The sequence below is a fragment of the Littorina saxatilis genome, linkage group LG8, assembly GCF_037325665.1.
Source record: "Littorina saxatilis isolate snail1 linkage group LG8, US_GU_Lsax_2.0, whole genome shotgun sequence".
In the NCBI taxonomy this organism is placed as follows: domain Eukaryota; kingdom Metazoa; phylum Mollusca; class Gastropoda; order Littorinimorpha; family Littorinidae; genus Littorina; species Littorina saxatilis.
The window spans coordinates 24,554,033-24,567,747 of record NC_090252.1 but is presented as its reverse complement, the minus strand read 5'-3'; the positions used below and the strand labels follow the sequence as shown (position 1 = coordinate 24,567,747).

Below are 13,715 nucleotides of genomic sequence, written 5' to 3'. Positions count from 1 at the left end.
GTGTGTGTGTGTGTGCGCGTGCATGAGTCTGTACTCGTGTGTGTGTGTGTGTGTAAGAAAGAGAGAGAGAGAGAGAGAGAGAGAGAGAGAGAGAGAGAGAGAGAGAGAGAGAGAGAGAGGGAGTGAGGGAGAGAGAGTGTGTGTGTGTGTGAATGTGTGTGTGCATTTTCACTGTGATCAAATAAAAGAGAAAGGCCAGTCACCACGCACATCCTCGGCTCGCATGCAATGTAGTTATATAGCAAAGGGAATGCCTGTAATTCACACAGATCAATCACTTGGTCTTAAACGTGCACAAGACAAAAACGTTCATACTGGGGGAGCGAGCCAGTCTGAGGAGTACTCGGGTCCAGCGCGAGCGTTTTTTTTTTTATCGCGAATAATTTGATATGGAGCGGGTGTTTTTTTTTTACAAGAATATTTGAGGAGGATACTTCAACTACACCTTGTTAACTGCAACATACACGAACACTTTCAACTTGACCTCTGGTCTTTATTTTGTAATGTTAGCTGACGACTACAGTCTGAAAAGAGTACCTACGGGACGCACGACAACGTTTTGGGACCCGCTCTTTATAGCTTTAGTGCGTCCCGGGACCCCCAACATGAATTTCTAATACGTGATTTCTGCTTCTAGTGAGTATAGGACGCAGGGACGCACACTTTGGGGAGCCCTGAGTAAAGTGTAGTGTAGTGTAGTGTAGTGTAGTGTAGTGTAGTGTAGTGTAGAACTACAACTATGCGTATACGTCGATAAACCCAACAATTGTCTTGTCTTGTCTTGTCTTGTCTTGTCTTGTCTTGTCTTGTCTTGTCTTGTCTTGTCTTGTCTTGTCTTGTCTTGTCTTGTTTTGTCTTGCATTGCATTGCATTGTATTGTATTGTTATGGATTGGATTGAATTGCATTGGATTGAATTGCATTGCATTAAATTGCACTGCATTGCATTGAATTTCATTGCATTGTATTGCATTGTATGGTATTGTATTGCGTTCCATTGTATTATATTGTATTGTATTGTATTGTATTCTATTCTGTTCTATTCTATTCGATTCGATTCTTTTGTACTCTATATTACTCTATTGTACAGTTTTACACTATATTATCAATCAATCAATCAATCAATGACGCTTATATCGCGCATATTCCGTGGGTACAGTTCTAGGCGCTCTGCAGTGATGCCGTGTGAGATGACATTTTATACGGCCAGTAGATTGCAGCCATGTCGGCGCATATTTACCTTTCACGGCCTTATTCCAAGTCACACGGGTATGGTAGACAATTATTAACTGTGCCTAAGTAATTTTGCCAGGAAAGACCCTTTTGTCAATCGTGGGATCTTTAACGTGCACACCCAATGTAGTATACACGGGGGGTGGTTCGGACACCGAAGAGAGTCTGCACACAAAGTTGACTCTGTGAAATAAATTTCCGCCGAACCTGGGATCGAACTCGCGCTGACAGCGGCCAACTGAATACAAATCCAGCGCGCTACCAACTGAGCTTTATCCCATGACCTGCCTCTTTGTCTCTGTTAATAGCTGCGGAGGGGATTATTTTGGATTATCCATCACAACCATATGAATTATCCATCACAACCGAGTCTCGATCTCACCTGTCATTGGTCTTTGTCTTTGGTCTCAGAGTACAACTGAATAATTTATAGAGGTCATCTGCATATTTATCGTTAACTCGGGACTACTTTTTTTTCAGCAAAACGATTGAGATATTCTGCGGTATAAAAGTCGAACTGACGTTTGGCTAACGATCTACAAACATTATCATTGAAGAAATAAAGAAAACAACAAAGAATGCACATAATCTGTTTGGGTGAATAGAGCTGAGTGAAGATTATGAGTTGTCCGACGTGGTGAGACTGAGAGAGAGACAGAGAGCACGAGAGAGAGCGACAGAGACACACAGTGATTCAAGGGGCACAACTCTAGTAAAGTTGTCGTAACGAGGTACGCTTCATTGGCAACCGCTTAGATCAATCCCAAGAGCATCCTGATTCAAAATCTTGAGCGACAAAATAAAACTTACACTAAAACAGTATGCTTATAGTTTTGTTCATTTGTTATCGCTTTTAGAGCATTGATTGCTAAATATGGTTCAACAGAACAAGGCTGTCTCATCAGTCGTCTGCTACAGATCTATCGTCTGCTGCCGGTGCGTAGCGCTAGCGCTAGCGATACGCACCCTCTGCTGCAGGATCTGTCGTTTGCTGTACATGTAGTATCTTCGGCTCAAGTTGACCAGCATGGAAATTGCCATTTTCAAAGTTGGTGATACTGTTAGAATAAAAGGTGGCGAAGTAGGTCGGATCTTGGACATACAGAGACCACTAGGCTACATGCGTTGCCGCATAAAAACAACTCGACAGTGGTGCGCCGTTTTCCCCCAGACAGATACCTCGCCTAAGACAACGACAGACATCAAAGTTAGGCTCACCTAAATCAGTAAGTGACGATTGAAGAAGTAGGTAATACAAATTTGAACACTGAAGCACAAAGGCTCGAATAAGCACAAACTCAGCAATCATCTTCATCGCTTGTAAAATCACACACGCGGTCTTTCGAATCCCGCTGAACTCAGGTCCAAAATGAGTTACTTCCCTTCGGGTATCATTCTCTCCCGTCCGCTCGCTGTGAAGCGAAGATTTATATCAGAATGCGGTCTTTCGCAGTTGTGACGAATGCCAGCTCGGGTAACCGACTGAAACCAGCCGGTAACTGCACAGTATCAAATGCATTCAAATCCTGGAAACAAAAAGACAAAAGGGGACTCGTTTCGCACATGAATATCATGACACGATTTTCGGTGGCAGAAGGTTTGATGAGCAGTAAACAGGCACTCGCAAAGTTTGTGTCAAAAAGTTAGGTTTTTTAATGAAAACGTCGGAGTAATGGGATAAAAAGCTTACACACCTCGTCCTGAATATCGTGCATATTTTCCCTCGGGTCGATTTACAGGTATTACCTCGCCAGAGGCTCGGTAATACCTGAAAATCGACCCTAGGGAAAATATGCACGATATTCAGAACTCGGAGTGTGTAACCTATATATATCCCCGCCCCAATATTATACTCTATTGTACTCTATTGTACTCTATTGCAGAAGCACAACAATGCACCTACACGGACGAAACGAATCTGGGCGGAGAACCGCGACTGGCCAACACAGTGCCGGGGGTAACTGTCAACCTAATGGATTGCAAGGCGAAATGTGACCAGACGCCTGGATGTGTGGCACTAGACTTCGTCTTCCCACAGTGCAACCTCTTCTTCACCATCCCCTTGACCAGCGCTTTTGCAATGAGAATATTTTCCGTCAGGACTTGCCTTACAGGTACAGTTCAAATGACATCCTACTCCCACCCATCCTCCCCTAGTACCCCTCTCACGATCCCTTAACCCCCCCCCCCCCCCCCTCCCGCTTCATCTTCTTTACAATGCCCACACTGGAATGCTGAAGCGACATCAAGCATTCAGTCCGTCGCTCACACACGCACACGCACGTACACACGCACGCACGCACGCACGTACGCACACATACACACACACAGACGCACACACGCACGCACACACACACACACACACACACACACACACACACACACACACACACACACACTCACACACTGACTGAGGATTCAAATCTTCTGTTGACTTTTGGGCTGTGTTGAAGAAAAGGGATAGTGTTAACCCAGATCTGAAACCGTGAGCAAAATCTTTTTTTATTATGACCGTGCCTTTAACCCAAGAAACCATGTTGCAGTGGACCCGTGTGAACCCGACCCCTGTCAGAACGGAGGGAGCTGTCAATCTCAGGGAGAGATTTCCATCTGTAGCTGTCCGCCTCTGTACACAGGGAACGTGTGTGAAACCGCAGGTAAGTATGTGTACACTCTTCAAAAAAAAAAGGTAAAGGATAACTTTTTTACAAGCACGCCACACAAAACAGACCGAATCCTTTCATTTTTTAAAAATTATATAATTGAACAACCAAGGAGTAATGACAAACAAAGCAAAGATCGAACGCGGCAGCGACAATTTACCTAGAGCGTGTCAAACGTTACAACCATCGAAAATGGAATTCACAACAAAGTGAATCATTGTCAATAATGCGTGTGCCCTCCGTTGTGTGCCAGGCATTCAACACATCGTTGGCGCATGGAGTGGATCAGGTTGCATATGAATGCTCTGGGAACTCCATTCCACTCCTGCTGGAGCCATTGCAGCAGTTGACCCAGATTGGCAGGAGGAGGGTGATGTTGCTGTACCCGACGACAAAGCTCGTCCCACATGTGCTTTTTGGGGTTCAGGTCCGGGCTGTTGGCAGGCCACAGCATCCTGTTGACCCTGGCCTGCTGGATGAAGGTGTTTACAGCTGCAGAGCGATGGGGAGGTGCGTTGTCATCCTGAAGAATCGCACGAGGGCCGATCGCTTGGAGGGCTGGAACGACCAGGGGTTGCAGGATTTCATTCTGGTAGCGGACACCGGTCAAGTTGCCCACTACATGGTAGAGAGGTGTCCTTAGACGTGTGCTGATCCCTCCCCAGACCATCACAGAGCCTCCGCCAAAACGCTGCCGTTCCAGAACAGTGCCTTCTGCGAAGCGCTCTCCGCTACGCCTCCACACTCGGATGCGACCATCAGCAGGTTCCAAGCAAAAGCGGGACTCATCTGTAAACAACACCTGAGCCTGCTGACGTTGCTCCCTCACATGTTGAGTGCACCAGGCTCGGCGAGCTGCTCGGTGATTAGCAGTCAGGGTTGTTCCTCGGACTGGACGCCTTGCACGCAAGCCAAAGTTGTGTAAGCGGTTTCGGATCGTCTGACCACTAACAACAGTGTTGGTGGTAGCTTGTAGGCGTTGCCTAATGTTGTTTGCCGTAGCCATTCTTTGTTGCATGGCCTGCCTCTGAATGAAGCGATCCTCTCTTTGTGTGGTGACTCTGGGCCGACCAGAACGTTGTCGCTCCTGCACTCTTCCAGTTGCGTGGAATCTCTGTTTTAGTCTGATGATGACAGAGGGAGCCACTGCAAGCCTCTGGGCCACTTGCCTGGCAGCAACACCGTCTTGTAGCCATCCTATTGCCCTTCCTCTATCCAAATCGCTCAGTTTTCTTCGTGGGGGCATGTTGCTACTGTGCATAATTGTGTCAGCGTGTCAACCTTTAAACACAAGCTGGTGAGGATGTTCATAGCCAGGACCCTGTTGTAGCACGTGCATCACAACCTTTTGCCCTGACATGCGTTCCGCAAATTTCATGGGGCTATAAAAAACACCCTTTTTCTTCCAAAATGCAGAAGGTTTTGAGAAGTCCCACAAAGGGAAATAACTCTGCCTGCCAAACAAAATTCTAGGTCAAGACTCATTGTTCATTTGTTAATTCAAACACATTAATCTTTTAATTATTATGTCGATGTTTAATTTGTTATGATTAGATCCGTTTTTTCAACCGATCCTTCACTTTTTTTGAAGAGTGTATGTATGTGTGTGTGTGCGTGTGTGTGTGTGTGCGTGCGTATGTGTGTGTGTGTGTGTTTGTATGTGTGTGCGTGTGTGTGTGAGGGGTGTGTGTGTGTGTGTTCATATATGTGTGTGTAGTGTTTAGTGTATGTGCGGAGGCATATCTGTGTGGGTTTATGTGAGTGTGCGCGTGCGTGTGTGTGCGTGTGTGTGAACGTGCGCGTTTGTTTGTGTGTGTGTGTGTGTGTTTGTGTGTGTGTGTGGGTGTGTGTGTGTGTGTGTATGCATGTGTGTCGGGGGGGGGGGAGACGGAGGATAGGTGGAGGAGCGAGCTTTGTCTCCTGATCAACTTCGTTTTTGGCTCACGTAAGTGTAGCCTATGCGATCGTAACTTTGTCTGTCTGTGCGTGCGTGCGTGCGTGCGTCTGTGCGTGTGTATGTCTGTGGTAGAAACTCTAACATTTGAAGACGTCACATTACATTGACGTCACATTATGACGTAAGAGGGTTAGACGTCACGCGAAGGAAGTACTGACAGTCTCGGTCATTATTATTTTGAGCGCGCCGAGACTAGTTGGCAGTCGTGTCCTTGTAAGTAGGCTACATGCAGACAGACAGATCTAGATCTAGTGTCTCGCTTTCTTGCACAGTTTCACCTATGCTCTTTCTGTGTGTGTGTGCGTGTGTGCGTGTGTGTGTGTGTGTGTGTGTGTGTGTGTGTGTGTGTGTGTGATTGAGTTTGTGTTACTGTTTGTCGATTTCTTACGTGAGCCTTGATGGCTTCGCCTCTTGTTTTCTCTAAATTCTGTGGAATTTGAGTATATGCAAAGCTTGTGAAAATAGGAAAAGAAATTAAAACAAGTCGCGTAAGGCAAAATTACTACATTTAGTCAAGCTGTGGAACTCACAGAATGAAATTGAACGTTGTCCGCCGCTAGTGCAAAAGGCAGTGAAAGTGACGAGCCTGTTTGGCGCGGTAGCGGTTGCGCTGTGCTTCATTGCACGCTTTACTGTACCTCTCTTCGTTTTAACTTTCTGAGCGTGTTTTTAATCCAAACATATCATATCTATATGTTTTTGGAATCAGGAACTGACAAGGAATAAGATAAAATTGTTTTTAAATTGATTTCGAAAATTTTATTTTGATCATAATTTTTAATTTTTTTAATTTTCAGAGCTTGTTTTTAATCCAATTATAACATATGTATATGTTTTTGGATTCAGAAAATGATGAAAAATAAGATGAACGTAAATTTGGATCGTTTAATACAATTTTGTTTTTTTTACCATATTTAGATTTTTAATGACCAAAGTCATTAATTGATTTTTAAGCCACCAAGCTGAAATGCAATACCAAAGTTCGGCCTTCGTCGAAGATTGCTTGGCCAAAATTTCAATCAATTTGATTGAAAAATGAGGGTGTGACAGTGCCGCCTCAACTTTTACAAAAAGCCGGATATGACGTCATCAAAGACATTTATCGAAAAAAAAAGTCTGGGGGTATCATACCCAGGAACTCTCATGTCAAATTTCATAAAGATCGGTCCAGTAGTTTAGTCTGAATTGCTTTACACACACACACAGACAGACAGAACAACACACACACACACACACACACACACACACACACACACACACACACACACACACACACACACACACACACACACACACACACACACCACGACCCTCGTCTCGATTCCCCCTCTATGTTAAAACATTTAGTCAAAACTTGACTAAATGTAAAAAGACAATTAAACAAGCAAGAATAATGTAAAAGCCTGGTCAGAACTGAAACTGTGAGCCAAACTGTTTACACGAAAAGGACCGCGCCTTTAACCATGTTGCAGTGGACCCATGTGAACCCGACCCCTGTCAGAACGGAGGGAGCTGTCAGTCTCAGGGAGAGATTTCCACCTGTAGCTGTCCGCCTCTGTACACAGGGAACGTGTGTGAAACCGCAGGTAAGTGTCAGCCGTGTGTGCGTGTATGTGTGTGTGTGTGTGTGTGTGTGTGTGTGTGTGTGTGTTACTGTGTGTGTGTGTGTGTGTGTGTGTGTGTGTGTATGAGTGTGTATGTATGTGTGTGCGTGCTTGTGTGTGTGTGTGTGTGTGTGTGTGTATGTGTGTGTGTGTGTGTGTGTGTGTGTGTGTGTGTGTGTGTGTGTGTGTGTGTGTGTGTGTGTGTGTGTGTGTGTGTTGAATGGGGAAATTGACCGCTAAACTTATTCTGCTAGCACACAAGTGATACTTTTGCAAATTCCCGAATTCACTGTCTCTTGCGATTTTGTGCAGTGCCACAAACTCCTTGTGCTACATGCCCGCTTCACCGTTTCTGTGCTCCGGAAGCCAGCTGCACTCAACAGGGATGCGCATGTCCGACAGGGAGCAGAGGAGATCCGTATTTGTTGTGTGTCCCAGAAAGTGCGTATGCAAAGAATTGACTAATTGAATGTAAACTAAGTAACTAAGAGTATCTTACTCACTCACCGACTCACTCACTCACTTACCACTCACTCACTCACCGACTCACTCACTCACTCACCGACTCACTCACTCACTCACCGACTCACTCACTCACTCACCGACTCACTCACTCACTCACTCACTCACTCACTCACTCACTCACTCACTCACTCACTCACTCACTCACCGACTCACTCACTTACTCACCGACTCACTCACTCACTTACCACTCACTCACTCACCGACTCACTCACTCACTCACTCACTCACTGCCTATTTGAATGTTAGCAAAGTAGCTAAGTCGCTCACTCACTCACTCACTCTTTCAACCACTCACCCACTAACTCACTCACACACTCACTCACTAACTTATTCACTCACGCACTCCCTTACTCGCTTACTCCCTCACTCACTAATTCACTCACTAACTGCCTTTTTGAATGTTAGTTAAGAAACTAAGTAACTCACTCGCTTACTCACCCACTCACTAACTCATTCACTCACTCACTCACTTATTTACTCACTCACTCACACACTCCACTCCACTCATGCAGTCACTCAGTAACTCACTCACTCACACACTCACTCACTCGCTCATTCACTCACTCATTCAACCACTCACCCACTCATTCAGCGTCGTGTGGAATTATCTCCCGGAATATGTTCGAGTCCCAATGAGTCTTAATACTTTCAAACAACACATTTCTTTGTATCTAATGTCACATTGCAAAAAATCACAGTTATGGAAGACTTCGTTTTAGATTTATCTTCATATTTGTCCATAGCATCACTGTTTCATAATATAACGATTCCAAGTTTTGATTACACATTTGCTCAAGCATATAATGTTCAGTATTTTAAATGTGTACATATTCCTCTGATTTTTGCTTTCTGGTGTGTGTGTGTGTGTGTGTGTGTGTGTGTGTGTGTGTGTTTATTTGGGTTCCGTTGTTTTGTTTGTCAATGTGAATGTCCGTGTATATGTCACGGTAGAGACGAAGATCTGGTAGAAACGTCGTTTCTACCGGTAGAGACGAGGATCGTCGTTTCTACCGGTAGAAACGACGATCCTCGTTTCTACCGGTAGAAACGACGTTTCTACCAGTAGAGACGACGATCGTCGTTTCTACCAGTAGAAACGACGTTTCTACCGGTAGAAACGAAGAAATAATACACAAGAGTTTTTAAAACAGATGGTTGCGAGTTGAAAGCGAGAGAAACTTTGATCTTGTCATTAAAACCGCTGGTAAAAGTCACCTCACATAGCACAAATAATACACGTCTTTAAAACAGCTGGTAAAAGTCACCTCACATAGCACAAATAATACACAAGGGAACTCTCTCCCTCCCTCCCCCCCCCCCCCCCCCATAAAAGGCTTGCTCATCACTAGACAGTTTGGAACTGCATTTAGTGCACTAGAAGAATTGTCAGAAGAGGGATACACTCACTCACCAGAGTGATTGTCTTTGTTCAGACACGATCGGGTGGATTTAGGGTGACATTTTGTAGAGCAGGGTACTGCTGCTCGCTTGCACTTGCATTTAGCGGTGTTACATTTTGCCCTGCACGTGCACACGGAGGCCCCCTTTGCCCAGTTGGTGACTTGTCTTGACGCTTGAATGACGCTGATGTCTTCTAAACTCTCAATGTCGACGTCCAGGAGAGTGTCAAATTGCACATTTCTCAGATCGATCAAATCTGCCTGTTTAAAGGTGTTCTTCAGCTTTCAGAAGAGAGAGAGAGAGAGAGAGAGAGAGAGAGAGAGAGAGAGAGAGAGAGAGAGAGAGAGAGAGAGAGAGAGAGAGAGAGAGAGAGAGAGGTCTTCCTTGCACACTACGGGCACAATTGCTCTTTTGCAATACAGTATGCTTTGGCCACCGATTCTCTGCAGTTTGAAGTGCCTCAGACACCAAGACTTTAAACCCAGCGCCATTCCCACACTTCTCGCCCTTATCCAACTGCAAGGCAGATATTGCCTGTGTGAACTTGTCTTGTGTTATCGTAAACGAGTCTCTTTTTGTTGAATCAAGGCTATCAATGTGAAGCCTTAACAATTTGTAGAACTCTTCTTTTTGTTCCATTGTCAACAATCTTTAGCAACAATTAAAATAGCCGGCTATAAGAATGTTGAAGGTCTGTGGAATACTGTTTTCGGAAGTCAAACTAACAGAGATATTTCACGAATTGTGTTCACTCTGAAGGAAAAAAAAGTTGTGATTGCTGTCTTCCTCTGGTCAGTGAAGGCAGTTGTAGTAGGTGAACAATATTTGCTGACATTCTCAATACATTTCCCACAAATGCACGTGCCCTGTAAACAACGTTAAAAATGAGTTCATTCCGGTAAGATAGAACTGTGTTCATAATTGACAAAATCACCTACATTGCACACACACACACAAACGTTTTAGTCTGATCGTCGTTTCTACCGGTAGAAACTCCGATCGTCGTCTCTACTGGTGGAAACGTCGTTTCTACCGGTAGAAACTCCGATCGTCGTTTCTACCGGTAGAAACTCCGATCCTCGTCTCTACCGGTAGAAACGACGTTTCTACCAGATCTTCGTCTCTACCGTGACATATATATATATATATATATATTTCTTTTGAGTAGTCACATCCCTCGTAAAATAAAATTTGATTTTATTTGATTTGATTTGATTCAATCACTAACCGCAGTGCTCGACGATCTCACAAGTCTCTTGTTTGATTCTCCGTAAAGCCTGATGATGATAAAGTATTATTAGTGGAAGGAATATTAGTTTCCCTAATTGGTAGCGTAGAGGATGTAACTCAGGACCAGATCGATAATGTAATGAAACAAATAGAAGGAATTCTATCCGAAGCTGCCAATAAATTGAACATGCTTAGAAAGAATAAGCAGAAGAAAAAAATAAATACATGTAGCAGTAACGATGCTCATAGCGGAGTTAAGAACATTTGGTTTGATAAAGAATGTAAACAGACAAGAAGGAAATATAGAAAAATAAAGAGAAAATTTAAAGCCCAACCAAATAACAGAGAGATTATACAAGATAAGGTCCAAGCATTCAAGGATTATAAGGGAACACTGAGTAAAAGTTATAATAGTTATTTAAAGCAGCTACATAAGAAAATTCGAACAATGAAGTCTTCTGACCCCAGCAGTTATTGGAAACTGATAAGTGGATGTGACCAGCAGAAGAAACAAGCGATGCATGATATATCCCGTGAAGTATTCGTAAAACATTTTGAAAAACTTAGTAATGTATCTGACCACGACTTGATTGATGTGCAAGATGATGTGCTTGATGACATAGACCTTATGAATGAACAATTGAATGTTGATATTACAAAGGAGGAGGTGATGATATGTGTAAACAGTTTAAAGAATAACAAAGCTTGCGGATATGATGGTATTTTAAACGAGTTTTTGAAATATTCCTCACCAAAACTATTAACTATTGTAACACGTTTATTTAACTTGATATTGCATACTGGGAAAATGCCTAAAGCTTGGACAGTGGGGTATATAAGCCCAATCTTTAAAGGTAAAGGCTCAACAGCCGACCCTGATAATTATAGAGGAATCAGTGTACTAAGTTGTTTTGGAAAACTTTTTACAAGTGTGATAAATAAAAGATTGCATGCATTTCTGGATGACAATTCTGTGATCGGCAACGAACAAGCTGGATTCCGAAAAGGCCACTCTACTGTAGACCACATTTTTGCACTACATTGTCTTATTGATATATTTTTACAACAAAAAAAAAAGTTATATTGTGCTTTCATTGATCTGCGTAAGGCTTTTGATTCTGTGCAACGCAGTCTCCTGTGGCAGAAGCTGATGCAACGGAATATTAATGGTAAGGTATTGAATGTAATTAAGGACATGTATGATAAGGCAAAATTGTGCGTGAAGGTGAATAGTGTATTCTCCGAGGCGTTCACCTCAAACATCGGGCTTCTCCAGGGCGAAAATTTATCACCGATTCTTTTCTCACTATTTTTAAACGACCTGAAGCAGTTTTTGATTGAATATGATGTCAGCCTAGAGTTGCCCCTGAAAAGAGCCCAAGAAATAGATGTTGAACGCATTAATGACTATATGTATTTGTTCCTGTTAATATATGCTGATGATACTGCTATACTCGCCGAAACGCCTGGCGAAATGCAAAAAGCCCTGGATGGACTAGATCGTTATTGTAAAAACTGGGGACTAAGCATAAATATTGAAAAGACAAAAATAGTTGTTTTTTCGCGGGGAAAAATACGGAATATCCCAAATTTTTTCTTGAATGGAGTACCTGTCCAAGTAGTTTGGGACTATGTGTACTTAGGTGTACTATTTAACTATAATAACAAATTTCATAATGCCATGAAACGTCAATGTTTGATTGGTAACCGTGCAATGTTCTCGTTAATTCGAAAATGTAGAAAACTAAATTTACCAATTGACGTGCAATTGGATCTTTTTGAGAAGTGTGTACATCCAATTTTGCTGTATGGTTGTGAGGTATGGGGATATGATTCATTAGACATATTGTCAAGGTTTCAATTGCGATTTTTAAAAATGCTTCTTGATGTATATAAAATTACACCCACCTGTATGGTTTACGGAGAGCTTGGTCGTTATCCAATTAGAATTGAGGTACAATGTCAGTTACTGGTTTATTGGTATAAACTGATGAAAGAAATGAACGATGGTGCGAATAAGATGTCCTGTTTAATGTTAAAGCTACATTTGAAGTTGTACCATGTACAAAACGTTAAATTGCCCTGGTTGTCGCATGTCAATACTATGTTAAATAAGTTGGGTCTATCATATTTATGGACAACTCAGAGTCTTGCCGTCTCAGGTTTTAAAAACGTTGTAAAGCAAAGGCTAAGAGATCAATTCCTGCAGGAATGGAACACTGACGTGAACGCCAACAGCTTGTGTTTTAATTACAGAATATATAAAAAGGATTTTTGTCTGGAAAGGTATTTGCTTTGTTTGCCTAGGAAATTCCAAGTTAAATTAGCAAAATTTAGAACAAGCAATCATAAGTTGCCAATACATCAGCTTAGATTTTTTAATGCTCCTAGAAATGAAAGATTGTGTGATATGTGCGATAAAAATGAATTAGGTGATGAGTTTCACTATTTGTTCATTTGTACCGACTGAAAGAAGAAAATTAATTAGTCCTTATTACCGATCTCACCCAAATTGTTTAAAATATGAACAGTTAATGAATTGTAAATCTAAGATAAAACTAATGAAGCTAGCAAGATTTGTAGCCCACGTTATGATTTTAGTATGTTAGCGTTATATCTAGTTTCTTTATTGGTATGTATATGTATGTAATATATGCTTTTGTTTTGTTTTGTGTTTTTACAAAAGATGCATGGCATAATGGTATTGCTAATTTATTTCGGCTGTATATTATCGTTGTCCGCTTAATGTATATATATTATCTGTCTGATCTCTTACCTGATTTTGTTAAACCTATTTTTCTTTTATTTTTGTTTGTATGTATGGAAGTGTATATTGCCAATTTATTTTGTTTGGTTGTATAGTATTGTTGTATTTGTCCGCTCAATTTGTATACATTTATTAACTGTCTGATTTGTTACCTTTTTTTGTTAAAATTATATCTTTGTTTCAAAGCCCTCTGGGCCCAAAACAATAAAATACTTGACTTGACTTGACTTGACAGTCTACTTCATGAAGATCGCCGCAAGAAGCTTTGGCACTGAATTTCGGTTAAAAAAAACACCTTCGCGAAGTCGACTTCGGGCTAAATGAAGTACTGCCTGA

The 13,715-nt window shown here is 42.3% G+C and overlaps 1 protein-coding gene across 2 annotated transcripts in view; it reads left to right on the top strand.

Annotated features, from left to right (window-relative positions):
- LOC138973114 (protein eyes shut-like) overlaps nucleotides 1-13,715 on the top strand; it is a 102,700-nt gene that overhangs the window by 82,710 nt on the left and 6,275 nt on the right. The window contains exons 4-7 of one of the 2 annotated variants that reach the window (XM_070345774.1): nucleotides 3,116-3,346; nucleotides 3,776-3,889; nucleotides 7,325-7,438; nucleotides 7,769-7,897. In XM_070345774.1, the coding sequence (XP_070201875.1) occupies nucleotides 3,116-3,346; nucleotides 3,776-3,889; nucleotides 7,325-7,438; nucleotides 7,769-7,897 (588 nt within the window). The remainder of the gene's footprint in view (nucleotides 1-3,115; nucleotides 3,347-3,775; nucleotides 3,890-7,324; nucleotides 7,439-7,768; nucleotides 7,898-13,715) is intronic. The other variant, XM_070345775.1, reaches the window with a different exon arrangement.